Genomic DNA, 15,442 nt, shown 5'->3' with positions numbered 1-15,442 from the left:
CACTATCACAATTGCCCTAACACCAAACACATCAGACACAACAGATTAAGAGACTGCAATCATTTGTTCTTTCAAATAACTGGATAGTAAACACCTTTAGAAAATAGACGGTCAGCAGAAAAATGCTAGTTTGCTTGCTCAGTGAGGAATTACAATTTTGTTTCACAAGGTTCAACTTCATTATTCAACCCACCTGCAGCGATACAACTTTTTCTTCTAGGTTTTCTGCTTTCTTCTTCCATTCTGCACTCTGTTTTTGGTGTCTCTCCAGTTCCGCTGAATACATAGCTTTTTCTTCTAAAGGATTAAAAACAATTTACAACATGTAACTCTTCTTGGGATATGCAATTGCAAAACCTCAGCATTGTCATATCTGGTCTTCATAAGGTAGAGGTGGAATTCAAATTTCAGAAATGAGATACTGATCAAGAGTTTCCACAGAATTGGTTTTTTTTAAAGCTTTTTAATAGACAACACATTTGGAAGTTCAGGTTATCAAAAATGAAACAAGGTAAATAATACTTCAAAAGCACCAAAATATGCTAACAATTCCAGTTGCAAAATACTTGTTGCAATCTTTGCTATCTCTTGACAAAACTTACCCTGTTGGAACTGCTCTAGTACCATCTGCAGGTTGGCCAGAGACAGTGCATACTGCTTCACTTGGTCCTGGGAGATGGTCAGCTGCAGCATGGTTTCATCTCTCTGCTTGGAAACTAGATTTAACTGCTCTTGCAAAGATTCAACTTGCAGACTAGCCTGATGACTTAATGAAAACAAGATACATTACTTAAATAAAGAAGCTATCACAGAGAAAATTAAATCCCAGCAAAAAACACCTTACCAAAATTGTTCAGCTCAATTTACAAAAGTTAAGGCATTTCCCCCCAGTTCCTCTTTAAAAACAAACAAAATCAAGCTAAAAAGAGATTTTAAAGAAGTCTGGCAATGAAATTTTGACAATCAAAGAAAAAAAATCCCAATTAACTTCTTTTGTTTGAAAAACCTTGTTTTTGTTATTATATCAGCATCATGACAAAAAAAAAAAAAAATCCATATCTTCCTAGTTGTCTGCTTCAATAACTATGAATCAATAGCTCTTTCTATCAGTTTTTACTTTAAAACCCAGTCTCAGAACTCAGTATATCTTGTTATTATACGAATTTGGAGGGAGTGGGTTTATATTTTCCATTTCAAGAGAGGTTCCCCCTTCCTTAGAAGACACCTGTCTTTCAAACTAAGACAATAAACACTCTTTCAAACTGAATGAAGCCTTGACTTGAAAGTCACCCTTTAACACACAACTAAATTGATGGGTTCAGGATTTCTGTTCCAGTTCTAAGCACTGTTGACGATATAAGGTTTCAATAGTTCCTACTAAAAGGAGAAATACATTAAATTCTCGACAGTAGCCAAATATATTTCAAATCACCCTCTAGATTCTGAGTAACAAAAGTTTGAATCCTTTGTTGCTTTCTCTAGTGTTAGTATGTTACAGGCTGGCAGCTCAGTACAATAGAGGCATCAGCACCAGTTTAGTTTAACTGTGATATTTAAAAGATTACCTGGCATTCTCCACTGCAGTAGATGAGGATGCAAGTTTTTCTTCCAAAATCAAGACCTTTTTTCTTAGCTTGACCTCTCTGTCTTCTGCAGCTAAAGCTTCTTTGGTGTAGGAGTCTTCCATTTCTAGAAGGTGATTCCGCAACCTCTCCAGTTCCTGATTCAGGCGTTGCTCCTTCTCATGCAAATGCTGTACCTGTGTAGAACATGCCGTAAGTTGCTTGGACTATGATTTCTTATGAAAAAATACAAAGCAAATGTAACATATGCCTATTGAAGCACTTAATTCTAAGCTTTTAACAAATGATTGCTACTACTAAAATAATAAAAAAAATATTACAGATGCAATTTCTTATTATTTTTTTCATTTATTTCTTGTAAGTATAAATTATTTCATGGTACCTCACTCTGCAGGGCACCGGTCTCCATTTGCTTCTGTTTGAGTGCTACCATGACTTGGTCTCTCTCTTGCTGAAAAGTAACAGCCTTTTCCTGCATTGATTTAACTTCATTTAACAGCTGATTCAATTCTCCTGTCTTGCCCTGTTGAAGACATAAACAAATATTTAAAACATGGCAAACAATTTTACCAGAGGCATAGTCTTTGCCAGGAAGAGTGTAAAGATACTACTGATTTAACAAGGAAAAGGGCAGGACATCTACGGTCTTGCAACAGAAAAATATCCAGGAAGAATATTGTTTCCAACTTGTCTACTTTGAAGTGATAGGTGCCAAGTATGAACGTACATACCTGTTCTTTGTCTTTCAACAGCTTCTCAAAAGCAAGAGCTTTTTCCTTCATTGAGTGAGACTCAAACTCTTTCTCCTTCAGCATCATTGAAAATTGCATATTAGTCTCCTGAAGTGCACGGAATTCTGTTTCTTTTTCCCTGCACCTCGCAACTATTTTCTCATTTTCTTCTTTCAGTTTTTTAATATCCATTTCTAAAATTAAATTTCTTTCTTTTAGATTAGTTACAGCTTGCTTCAAAAGTTCATTTTCATTTTCTTTGTTGCTAAGATTTTCACTCACGGAAAGTAACTGATCACTTTTAGATTTAATTAATATATCTTTTTCCCTAAGTGACTTCTGTAACACATCATGTTTTTCTTTGATCTGCCTCATCTCTGATTCAGTCCCTTCTTGACTCTTTCTCTCAATCTCTGATGCTGTAGCAACAGAATCAGATAATCGCTGATTGTTTTCCTGAAGAATCCTAATAGTTGAATCTTTATCTTGTAACTTTTTTTTCAGTTGTTCCAACTCATTTTGAAGGAGTCTACTCTCCTCACTGAGTGCTTCAGGAGGACTGTATTGAACACCTGAAAGTTGTGAAACAGTGGAAGCTGCTGCCACAGATGGTGTTACCAAATCCAGTTTACTCAGGAGAAGATCCTTGGTGTTATAAAGCTGCCCTATGCTGTGTTGAACTTGTGCTAATTCCTGACTAAAACTTTTCAGCTTTTTCTCATTCTGTTCATAACTCTGAATCAAGCCATTATAATCTACCTGCAGCCTTGAGGTACTATCACTTTCCACTGAAATTTGTGTTTGCAGCTTGTGTAACTCCTCTTGAAGGTGAGCTGATTCGTGCTGCATGTTCTGGACCGTGGTTATTACTTGTTGTTTCCACTCTTCCATTTTCTTTACTTGCTGTTTTAGTTTATCACGTTCTTGCAGAAGTTCCTCAAACTGGTTACTGTTCACAGCCCCTGCTCCATTATCAGCACCTGTACTGGATGTCTGCAAGACAGTCAATAAGGTTTGGCATTTTTGACTTAGAGCATCTATTTCAATATCTTTTTCTCGAATTATACGGGATAAATTCTGAATAGTTTCTCTAGACATGTCCTGACTGCTGTTTTCAGATCTATTGGATAACCTTCGGTTCTCCTCTTGCAATCTCACCAAAGCTGCTTCTTTAGCAGCAACCATGTCCATGATATTACGATACTCTGTTTTTAACTGACTGTTTTCCCTTGTCTTTTCACTTAGAACTGCTAGTACTTGTTCTCTTTCTAGAACATAAGCCTGCAGCTGCTGCTGAAGAGAAAGAACATCCTGTCTGTAGGAAGCTGAGGAAACTCTAGCATTAAGAGCTTGTATTTCTAAATCCTTCTCTTGAATGATCCGAGTAAGTTTACCAACTTCATCCTTAGACAACTGATCAATTTGCTGACTTAGAGAAACATTCTTTTCATTTAACATCTTAATTTCCATCTCCCTTTCTTTGATACCTTTCACCAATCTTTCAATTTCAGCTTTAGATAAGTCATGTTTTTCATTTCCATTTTCTCCATTAAGAGTCTGAACTTTGGTTTCCGGAAAAAGATCAGAAGAATCAGTCTGGATAATCTGTCTCTCTTTGTGCAACTGAGTTTTAATTTGTTCAATTGTTTTCTGCAAATTTTTGATTTCTTCATCTTTTTCTAAAAAGAGTCTTTCATGTGTGACATTCATTTGCTCACACTGAAATTTGGACTCATCTATTTCCTTTTGCTGCTCCTGCAGTGACTGCTGTAGTTTCACTGTTGCTTGATTCTGATCTTCTATTGTTTTTTTGTGAACTTTGATTTCTTCTTCAAGATTATTCTTTATCACTTTTAGCTGTGTTACCTCACTTTCAAGTTCAATAATAATATCTAATGTTTTAGGCTCAACCACAGGTGTAGATCTACTTTGCTGATCCTTAAGGCGTTCGATTTCTTCTTTCAAATGATTATTTTCTTCCTTCATGACTGCAAGACTTCTGTCTTTTTCCTCCAAGTTCTGTTTTAAGACATCCTGCTTTTTTGAAACTTTCATATATTCTTCAAGTTCCTGCTTCACCTGTAAGGCTTGATTTTTATATTTTTCAATGAATACCTCTTTCTCCTTTATAAGATCTGTCAACTGCTTTTGTCCTCCTAAACTAGTAGTCAACATCTCTTTTGTTTCTTGATGGTCAATTTCCATCTGCTCAATGGTCCTTTGAAGCTCAGCAATCTTAAAGTCTTTTTCTTGATGAAGCTTAACCAGGCGCTCATGTTCGAGCTGCAATGCAGTAGTATCCATACTACGTGCGTTTGATAACTCCTCGATAGTTTGCTTATAATTATGTGCTTGTTCCAAAAGCCTCTTCTCTGTCTCATTTAATTCACTCTCTAACCGTCTTTTTTCCATTTTCAAAGCCTCCACAACAGTGTCTTTTTCCAAAGAAACTTTCTTTTTCTCAGAAATGGTATCACTTAACTCCTGTTTTAGTTCTTCAATGGCTGCTATCAGCTTTCCATTTTCTGTCCTGAGATTAGACAAAGATTTCTGTAGATCTTCATTTATTTGTTTATTTTCTGAAACATCATTCTGTAGTTTTTCAATTTCTACTTCTCTTTCTTTCAGAATCAGATCTTGACAAGTGTAGTTAGATTCCTCATTACTTTTTTCTGTTAATTTGCTCAAGGATACATGAAGTTCCTCCTCCCTTTCTTTCAGTCTCTGCTGCAACTCTCCAATTTCTTTTTTACTATGCAAATTACAGTCCTGGGCTTTCCTTAATTGTTCCTGAAGATCTTTAATATTATCTTGTAGCTGCTGCTTAGTTATATGTAAATCATTAAGTGTATATGAACAGTGGCTTAGTTTTTCTTTCTGACTATCTAACTCTTTAATAGTTTTCATCTTCTCAGTTTCCAATTCTGATACTTTCTTTCTTTCACAATCTATGTCAAGTTTCAGCTGTTTGATGATACTATCAGTTTCTGTGTGTTGCTTTGACAGCTGCTCTTTCAGTGTAATCATATGCTGGAAATGAACATAAACCAGAATTCATTAGGGTAGCAAAACCAGCTGAACCATGCATTTCATTTACTTTTATTCTCTAAACAAAAAAAAATTGAAAGGAATAAATGTTTTTTAGTTACCAACATAAGTCGGTAAGTAGGACCAACCAGTCAATGCTAAATTAATTAAAACCAAATATTAAATAAGGACAGATTACATTTCACTACAAAAGAAAGAACACCACCTCTAAGAGAACCTTAACTACCTAAATGAAAAAATAAAAAAAGAACTGTCAGAATTTGTCAAGACATTTGGAATTCAGCAAACATCCACTGCTTAAAATAAATTATCTGTATATTCTACTTTCAACTTTCTGTTTCAACATACTTGTTTGGATTAATTTCATAGGTGAAACATCGGTAAATCAATAATTGAAAACACATGGTTTGCAACTCAAATTTACTGGTCAAATATACTGGAACTGTGACAAAAAGGTATAATTTGATTATATATAATTGGTGACTTTTTTACTTGACAAATGCTCATATTATAAGGAACTTGCAATAAAATAACTTAAAAATAATAAACAATTTAAAATTATAAAAGTTTTAAAAATCATTGTAATGCATACTGTCATAAGACAGATTAGAATATTATGAGGATAAATTTCATCAGAAATGTTGCAATGAAAAATCAGGGACTATTTAACTGGACTTCATAAAGTAAAATTTCTTATGGACAGTCGTATTACTTATTTGTCTATAAAAAGTGGGCTTTACATGCACTTCTGAATTTCACATTGAGATGACGGATCTAGCGAAATAGTGGTCCCAAGTACTTGTTTGTAGGCCTCAAAAGATAACTTCTATTTCCCCGTTATCTATGTTCAAAGATCAACTTAAAAGACAAACACACATACACACAGAATTCTAAACACTTACTCAGCAGTTCAATAATCAGTTGTAGTATTTATTACCTGAGTAGCTTCTTGATTCTGCTTGTCTAGCTCTTCCAACTCTGCTATTAATGTTTCTCTTTCAGCAACACTTTCATCTAATTCTTGTTCTTTCCTTTCCAAATCTCGTCTTAACTGATTTATTTCTGAATTCTGATCCTCTGTATTCGAAGAAAGAATATTCTCATGTTTATGTTGTGCACTTGTCAGTTCCTTCTCAAGTCCCTCAAAATAAAAAATAAAAATTGTAAATATCAGACTTTATCTTGCTGAAATTATGTTAGAATCTCTAAGCCCACATGAATACTACCCCAGTTAAAAATTCTTCAGTGAAGTATTTCTCTCTACCATTCATACATACACATTTATTTCTTCATCACTCTGCTTAGGAGAGTAGTTTATAAACTCCTGCACAAAAAGCTATGGTATGGTAAGAAGTTATATCCACCTCTCAGGTATGGATTGACAGCTGGGATAAACTATTGTAACTACAAGAGCCACCCTAAACAGAGCAGGCTGCAGGGTGAGACAGGAAATTTGAATAAAGGGCATCTAAAAAACATCACTATGAAAAATACTATGGAAACTCTTGAATACAAACAAAGCATAGAAAAACTCAGTTGATAAATATTGCTGGATACAAAGTAAAAGAAACCAAATCTCTCAAGTATGAGAGTTTATAAAGGACCAAGACAAAATGCCAAAACCCAAAGGTGTGTTACATTCCACTGCTTCACTTCATCAGTAAGATGGAATGCAGTATTATGATGAATACTACACAGATGTGTATTTATATGGGTACATATTTCACGACTGGTAAGTGCCAAAACTGAAACATGCTAAAGCACAAGGGAAAAACTACATACTTTACAGAAAGCAAATTATAATAGCACTTTAAAATAATTAGTACTTTAAAAATGTATGTTACAGTTTTCTTGGTTACAAAGAGACAAGTGGAACTTGAATGGTTTTCCTAATAGAATGCATTGTGGAGTTTCACAAGTAAAAATGTATTGTTTCTATAAATTCCACATATAATTGCAGAATTAAACGACATTTTTTCCTTTTACATTACAATGTTATTTATGTAGAAATGCAAATGTTCAAAATAAACCAAACAAAAATCAACACATTATCAAAACGTATTTCCCATCAGTTACTGTTATTATGAACTTTTTTGTTGGTTTAATTCAGAAATTGTTTTACCTGATTTAAACTGGAAAGTCTTGCTATTTCATTTCTTGCTTCTATAAAGAAAAATGAAATCAAATAGATAATTCACTACTTTCCAAACAACAACAAAACAAAATCATTCTCCCACCTTGTCCAAACAGAACTCCACTGCTCAGAAGAGAACAGTTTCAAAGCATTTTGTGATGACAAGCATCAGTACAATAAAAGATTCAAACATACCATCAGTCACCACCTCAAAGCAGGGCATTACTGTCACAACTGAGCCCACATTAAGGGGACTTTGGTACTAAAGTTTATCAGTTATGAAATATTAAAAAGTGCTTTCTACCTACAGATATGTTTCTTAAACAGGTATGTTAGTGTTTTCTTAGGAAGATACTAGCAACTAAGTACCTTTATAGACACACGCAAACATACTTTTTGAATTTAAACAAACCACTTCAGGCTGGCTTACTTCTAAAGGAAAAAAAACCCTACCAAACAGTTGGCAGACATGATTACTGCCCTTACCCAGAAAACCCTATGATAACCACGCTAGTCCCAACAATGTTCTCTTTTTTGCTTCACCTTACTTCAATGGACAATGCTTTTCTAAAACAGCAATACTTTAAAGGCACGTATAGTCATATTCAGTTTTAAATTAATAAAATAAATTTTGAGTTTTAAAAGTGAAGACTCGTGAAAATATACTAAAAATAAAAAATAATAATAATTAAAAAATCATAGCCTTAGTACCTAACAGTGCTTGCTGTAGGCTGACAACATCTTGTGGTAGTGATGTCTCTGACTGGAGCCGCTTCTGTTCTTTCAGGGGAGCATCTTGCTCTGCCACAGATCTTTGAAGTGCATTAAAGTCAGATTTAAGCTTTTCATAATCTTGTGCCATTTGGATTCTTTCTAGCTTTGCAAATTCTTGTTCTTTCAGAAGATTTTTGTTTTCTGCTTTGGCAGAAGACAATTTGTGATTTAATTTTCTTATTTCATCTTCTAGGTCCTTTACAACCTGCAACTCTTCCACCTGACCTCCATCTAGACTCTGAGCTTTTTTTTTCTGTTCAGTAATCTGAGACTCATCCATGGCATCAGTGCTCACACCATCTAAAAGACAAAAGAGATTATTTGCAATATTAACCAAAACCATCACTTCTAGATCTTTTACTTCTCTTCTTTCACCTCTTCTCCTGACAGAGGGAGACAGACTAAAACAAAGACATGGTCACCATCAACAGAAAGCTTGATTAAACAGATTAAACATCTGAAGCTGTGCTATACATATTACTGGTATGACAAGTAGCTTTTTGAATACTATCACATGCCTCACTCAATATAATTTTAAATGGCAAGTGTTGCATGATATATTTTGTTTGCAATTTAATTAGAATTAGATTAGAATACTTGATCCCCACCTCTCTTGGTGAGGAGATGACAATCTAATTTATCAGGACTTGGAATCTCTCGATTTTCTAGGAAAAATGTATCAAATCCTATCTAATTCAGATTAATGGAAAATCCATTTATAATTTAATTAATTACATTTCAAAGATTTGCCAAATGGTTGTTATAGGGAACAATTTGCTCCAAATAATTTTCTAAGCGATGCACAAAGGTTTTCATCTCAAGAAAAACATTTTTCAGAATTAACCTTTGAAAGATCCATCATACTGTCATACTATACTGACATTAATATTTCCTTACAATCTTCTATAATTTCCAGGTAAGTCAGAGAGTACAAAAAGGCATCATCAGAAGAGTGCAGGAAAAAAAAAATTAAATGAAAGCACTCTACTTGTGAATTCACTTCTGTGTCACCTCAAACACTTGATCCTGCCCTAGTCCCTATCATGTTGTCAGATAGAATGAACAAAAATATAAAATACTCTAGTTCTTCAAACGTTACTAGCAGTATTTATTTTGCAGATAAGTAGTAATGTAAAAGATAAGAGACTTGTGCCTTCAACTTCCTTATATTAGTCCTGCTGGTGTACACACACACAAAGTGAAAAAACACAGTACATCTTATCAGGCATCTGATTTTCAGAAATAAATTCCCTATCAGTACTACCTTTAAAGTCAGAGAAGCTGTGAAAATACTTCTTTCCAAGAAGGGAACAGATCTGTCGTTCCAAAAGGAGAGTACACACTCTTTAGAACTCTAAATTTCACCAAATAAATATAGAGGTTTACAGGCAAAGCTTATGTATTTGAGCAAAGAAGCCTCTCGAGAAAACCTAACTGACAAGATTATTTTTAGGGAGTATGAAACACAAGGCAACAAAAAGTTGTTTGTGGGAACTACTGAGCTTCTACACTGTAGTTATGCCACACACTAAGGTGGCAACCATAGAATCACAGCATAAAAATTTGGGTTGGAAGGACCTTTAGAACATCTAGTTTCAACACCTGCATCATCATGGGCACCCACTACACCAGGTTGCTCGAGGTCCTATCCAATCCGGCCACGAAGATTCCCAGAAGTGGGGCATCCACAACTTCTCTGGGCAACTTGTTCTAGAGTCTCACCATCCAATCTTTGAGCTTTTGTCAAGTAACCCAACTGGCACAGAGTACTTCACACACACTGTTACTTTCTTACCTTCAATTAAGTATGTCTCATCTCTACCTATATTCAGCATAAGTTAAAAAAACAACCCAGAAAGTGCAGAATTCAGAGCATGACAATGGGTATGTGTAGAAAACGACTGATACATGCCACAGATGAAATGTCATCATTCCACTGTTCAAGCCAACCAGAGCGAATAAAAGATGGGACATGTGTCTTAAACATAAAGCTGAACTGAAATTGAAATCCAAATTCTAAACATCATATACTTGATAACTATTGTACTGCTACATGCATATTCAACACTTTAACCAAAATTCACTCTACATAAAATAAAACAGAAAGCATGTGGTAACAGAGACCTTGCTGTAACCGATTCTCAAGTTCTTCAATCCGCTCTTCATATTCACACAGCTCTTCTCGGTGTCGGCGACTTATCTCTACTAACTTCTGTCTGTGGGCATCCTGCAATACTGACAGCTCATGCTGATGTTCATCTATTTCTTGACTTAACTTTTGTTTGAGCTCCTAAAAAAAATCATTCGAGAAACAACATGACAAAATACAGCAGAGTGTTGTCTTACAAAAGAAATAATACAATACGAAAAAAAGAAAAGCTTTTCCCCAGTCTAATCAAAGGATTTATTGAAGGAATTCTCACAGAAGTCAAGTTTCTTGATTTCTGTTGACTGGGATTTATTTAAACGTGTAGGAAGAACTTCCTTTAAAAAATATGTTTACACAAATAGTATGCTCTATGCAACAGCAAATATGAAACCAATGTGAAGAAATTACAAGTCTTGCATACAAAGTGGATACACTAGGATGCATTTCTAGTAACTTTCTAGGATGACATGTAAAATCCATACTTTGCAACTTCAACAAAAAAAGGCAAGATGTTTCTGAGAAGGGAGAAATTATTCTGTAATTTCTGTGATTTTTAGACTGTATCTAAAATACAGTCCCATAACTCATCAACAGCTTCACAAAGTGATTTGCCCTCCTAAGCACTAATGTCACTATGTCTCAAGCTAACATACTGTAATCATCAAATCATACAAACATCCTTTCTCAGAGTAACTGGTTTTAAATATTGTATTGCTGACTGAAGCGTTGCTATGGTACTACATTCCCCTGTGCATTTTTAATAATGTTATAATCATGCTAGTTAAAATATTTGCAAGTCATGTGACCACATACAAAACCACGAAGTGTCAGCACAAGAAGACTAGTTTGTCATCTTACCTTAACAAGATTTTGTAGTTTGCATATTTCACTTTGTTCAGCATCATTTGTACCTTGCACTTTGGAAGACTGAAAAAATCCAAATGACATATCCATATGAAAATTGTGATAAACACATGTGTTTTTTATCTAAGTGGTTCCTCTATTGATACTCAAAAGTAGAAAACAACAAAGCTAACATGAAGCAAAATAAAAATCCCCTCTAATATTGATTTTTAAAAAAATACATTTTAATGGAAACACTTTAATTTTTCATGGATATTTATTGAAAGTTTGGAGTGAGGGTACTATTGCTCATAGTAAGACAACAGGGTTGCTGAATTTTGAGTATTTTCACATGGGAAAAGCATACCCCAAAATCGGGCTATACCTTGAAAAATGGTCACTCACATCATCAGCAGCTTAAAAATTATATTATTTTGTGTCCCAACAGACCATGAATTATAACTGATGTATCAAGGACTTCGAGAATTATAAAAAGCATGCAAGTGTCCAACTGCTCCTTCGAACAGTACTGTGCTACCAGTAAAAATCAGTACTGTAGCCAGGAGGAAGGGAAGTATGTTTTTAAAAGGATGGACAAAACCAAAACCCTGAAGTAGCATTCTAGGTGAATGTTCACAAAATCCTTTACCTAACTTAACAAATCGTTCATAAAAGCATCACCAAAAAGCATTTGGAAGTTAGGTACTTGTGTGCTTAGTCATGTGACAGGATGAAAGGTTTGAGCTTTTCCATCAAAACAGCTGCTTCTAGACATTTTTCAACGTGAACTTTTAAAAGATCCATCAAATGAAATGAAAACAATAATTTGGAGGGGAGAGGGAAGGGCAGGGTAGAAGAGAAACCACTCACCACTGCAATCTGTTTCCAGTGGTCAACCTCCGATTCGAGCCTGGAAACTTCATTGGACAATCTGTTTATTTCTTGTTGTGACCAGATTATATCTCCAAAATCCATGTCATCTCCTTCAAAGCCTGAGGAATGTCTGACATCTGGAACATAGGAGGCCGATGCAGTGGCTGCTGGCAAAACACCAGCTCCCAACTGAGCAGTTTGAGCAGCTGTCTGTACTTTCTGCAATTGTTCCTGTAGTGCATTCTGTCTAGCTTTTAGATGGCTGATTTCCACCTGAATATTTAAAATAAAAGGTATTATTTGAATAAGAAGAGTATCAAAATACACTCCACTTTACCCTTTGCAGCCTTATGAAATGTGAACCAAACAACACCCCCAGCACAAATAACTGATCACTTTCACTAAAAAAAGAGAAAAACTCCAAACATTTCCATAATGGAGAAAAAACCCCAGCCTTAGATCAAGTGTTATAAAGTACCTCACACAAAGACACAGGGATTTTTTTGCAGCCAAGATACACAAGCAGTACAAAAATATCCAGGCTAACCAGTTATACAAAAAATTTAAATATAAGAAGAGGGTATTCAGATATGAAAGTTAAGCAACATATGATTCTCTTCCAGTTATTTTTATTACATTTGATTTCTTTTATGCTTAACAACTCAACGTAGTGAAAATTTACTTATTTACAATAAAGTGAAATTAGCTGCATGTAATTTTCTTGTAACAACTCTGTTATTGTACTTAGCAGAATTTTATACATCTCACAGTTCTGCTTCCTCCAGTATGCACATGAATTTGTGAATAAATCAGAAATAAAATTCCCTTTTGTGTAACTCTGGGTATGCTGGAAACTTTCTTCATTTAGGTCCGTGAAATCTCATTATACAATAGGTTGATGCTTCCATCACAAAAGGACATTTCACAAATTTTGAAAGCTAGCTCTGTCCTCTTTAATTGTATATGGCAAGATAAATAGTGGTATCTAAAGACAAAATAATTGCTTCAAATAGGAATTTGTTCCTGTTGCCTTCTTTAAAAGTAGCTGAACCAAAAATACAAAGCATTAGAGTGTTCTCATAGTGCTCCCAGAAACAACAAATTCTGACAGTTGCACAACATTCCCAGAGCGTTTTCTTGTCTCAACTATCTCCTGGCAGCTTGGCTTACATTACATGATTCAATGAAATATGTCATAGTCTACATTAACAAACCAAGAAATAATAGCTATGACCAGTATTGCCACTGGAAGAGAACAGACTATACCAAAGGCCTTAAACAGGACAACAGGTAAGTTTATTGGTCATACTGAGAAATTTTACTCTGTGTCCTACCTCTTTCTGTTGTAGTTGATTGCGGTACTCAACAGACAACTGCTTTATTTGCAGCTCTGCTGCTTCATGCTTTTCTTCTAAGTCACTACAGACTTTTTTCAGTCTATCATTCTTGAAAAAAAATGAGAAATTAATGTTGGTAAACTCAGAACAGTCCTTAAAGAATCAGGAAAGCACAATGCTACAGGACAGCAAAGAGGTTAAATTGTACAAATTTCTCATGTTATTTCATTCAAAACACATAATAACGGCAATGCGTGGGCCCAAAATCACGGTCTCATGTCCAAGTTGTCCATTTTTATGTGGCAGGGACAGCAGCTCACTTTCAGAAAAAGGTTTGTGATGACTGGAGATAAATGCCAAGATTCAGGGCTGAATCACATCTTAGCAAGATCCACAGGCAGAACTTAAGAACAGCCACAAAGCGTAAATTGGAGCTAATATCCAGTGTTTTCTTTCTGACATCAGCCAAGAGCAGATGGCAAGAAACTAGAAAGTGGACAAGCAGGAACAGTTACGTCCCCCAAACAGTACCTTAACTTCACAATGCTCTTGAGGCCTGAAGGCATACATGAAAGTTGTTTATTCAGAGACATAAATAAAGTCACAAGACCAACAAATCCTTTATAAGAGCGCAGAAAGTCACTTTCCATGAGGGTATGTGAGATTTTTAAGTGGTTTTGGAGGAGCATGAGCAGCCTGTGCCAGAATGACCAAACAGTAGGACAACAGAGAGAACAGAACCAGGGAAAATGCTCACACTTTTCAGAGCCAAGCCTACTGCTGCAGTCCAAGTCCACTCTGATAGGGCAGGGACAGCCACAGTTACCAAAAGATGAAAACTTGCAGCACATGCATACATCAATAAACACATGTGTCCCTAAACAAAATGTGTCCCTAACTGTGATGGCAATTTGGCACAAAATCAAAGTCACATTCTAACACCACTGTTACCCTTGCTTATGGATTTACCCAGGGACAAACAACTTCAGTGCAGTATTTTAACTTTATACAAAAGAAACTCTACGCATAGCTTTTAATTACCACAGTGATCTAAAATTTCTTACTTCAAACTTTTGTGCTGCATTAACACTTTCTATTTCTCTGAGTCTAGCATTGGACACATGGAGTTCTGTTGCTGCATCTGAAAAAAAGTGAAAATTTTCATTTTAATTACAATCCTTTCAATCTATTAAGACCAGTTATTAATACATATCTTACTTCAGATTGTTTTCATGTTCATTCCTAGGTAAATAGCAAAAGCTGTTTTTATCAGAACACTCTAAGAATTATTTTTCAGACAGTCTTTCAGCATCTAATTTAGTTCACTCATATTTAGGCTTTAAATCAAATCAAAACCCTAAGAGATTAGTATGGAACTAAGCTTTAAAGTAAGGGAGATAAAAATGTTTTAGTTGACTGTTTTGTGTCCCTGAATCTGTTTCTCATTTCAGACTTGCTCCTGACCTGAGAGCTGTTTCTCTGTAATGCCAAGCAAAGTTTCAAAACAAGTATTAATTCCATTATATACACATAACAGCAATGAATTTTGAGAATAAAAACAAACCACCCACACCCAACAAAACCCACGTGACAAAACATCAACCCCATAAGACTCACTGTTTCTAAACAGGTGATACACCTACTCTCCCAGTTTATCCAACAGAAAAAGTACATATTTCCAGATACATTTTAATGATCAATTGTCCTCAAATTGACTGTCTACTTCTCCTATGTCCCACCTTTAATGGACAGAAACACCACATTTTCTTTTAGCAATGAGAAATCATCCTGAATTGACTATAAAGCAACCTAGACAATACTTCAAAAATTGAAGTAAGTATAATTTCCAAGTAAATACTATATTTCATCATTTCCCACATGCTGTTTAAAACTGAGAGCTCAAGATCTGCAGAGGCAAAAATCTACACCCAAAAACTATGAAATGGAAGATGTGCAAGTCCATAATCCAC

At 35.1% G+C, this 15,442-nt stretch overlaps 1 protein-coding gene across 1 annotated transcript in view; it reads right to left on the bottom strand.

Annotated features, from left to right (window-relative positions):
• The window catches only part of TRIP11 (thyroid hormone receptor interactor 11), a 31,410-nt gene that overhangs the window by 12,745 nt on the left and 3,223 nt on the right, over positions 1-15,442 (bottom strand). The window contains exons 2-14 of the mRNA XM_033063837.2: positions 14,537-14,613; positions 13,470-13,580; positions 12,133-12,408; positions 11,278-11,346; positions 10,395-10,560; positions 8,208-8,570; positions 7,485-7,525; positions 6,300-6,503; positions 2,315-5,344; positions 1,966-2,106; positions 1,566-1,759; positions 603-766; positions 194-297 (exon numbers count right to left, since the gene is read on the bottom strand). Of these exons, the coding sequence (XP_032919728.1) occupies positions 194-297; positions 603-766; positions 1,566-1,759; positions 1,966-2,106; positions 2,315-5,344; positions 6,300-6,503; positions 7,485-7,525; positions 8,208-8,570; positions 10,395-10,560; positions 11,278-11,346; positions 12,133-12,408; positions 13,470-13,580; positions 14,537-14,613 (4,940 nt within the window). The remainder of the gene's footprint in view (positions 1-193; positions 298-602; positions 767-1,565; positions 1,760-1,965; positions 2,107-2,314; positions 5,345-6,299; positions 6,504-7,484; positions 7,526-8,207; positions 8,571-10,394; positions 10,561-11,277; positions 11,347-12,132; positions 12,409-13,469; positions 13,581-14,536; positions 14,614-15,442) is intronic.

Source organism: Catharus ustulatus, chromosome 6 (assembly GCF_009819885.2).
Source record: "Catharus ustulatus isolate bCatUst1 chromosome 6, bCatUst1.pri.v2, whole genome shotgun sequence".
NCBI classification, from domain to species: domain Eukaryota; kingdom Metazoa; phylum Chordata; class Aves; order Passeriformes; family Turdidae; genus Catharus; species Catharus ustulatus.
Note: the sequence above shows the minus strand (reverse complement) of the source record. Positions and strands in the feature narration are given on the sequence as shown.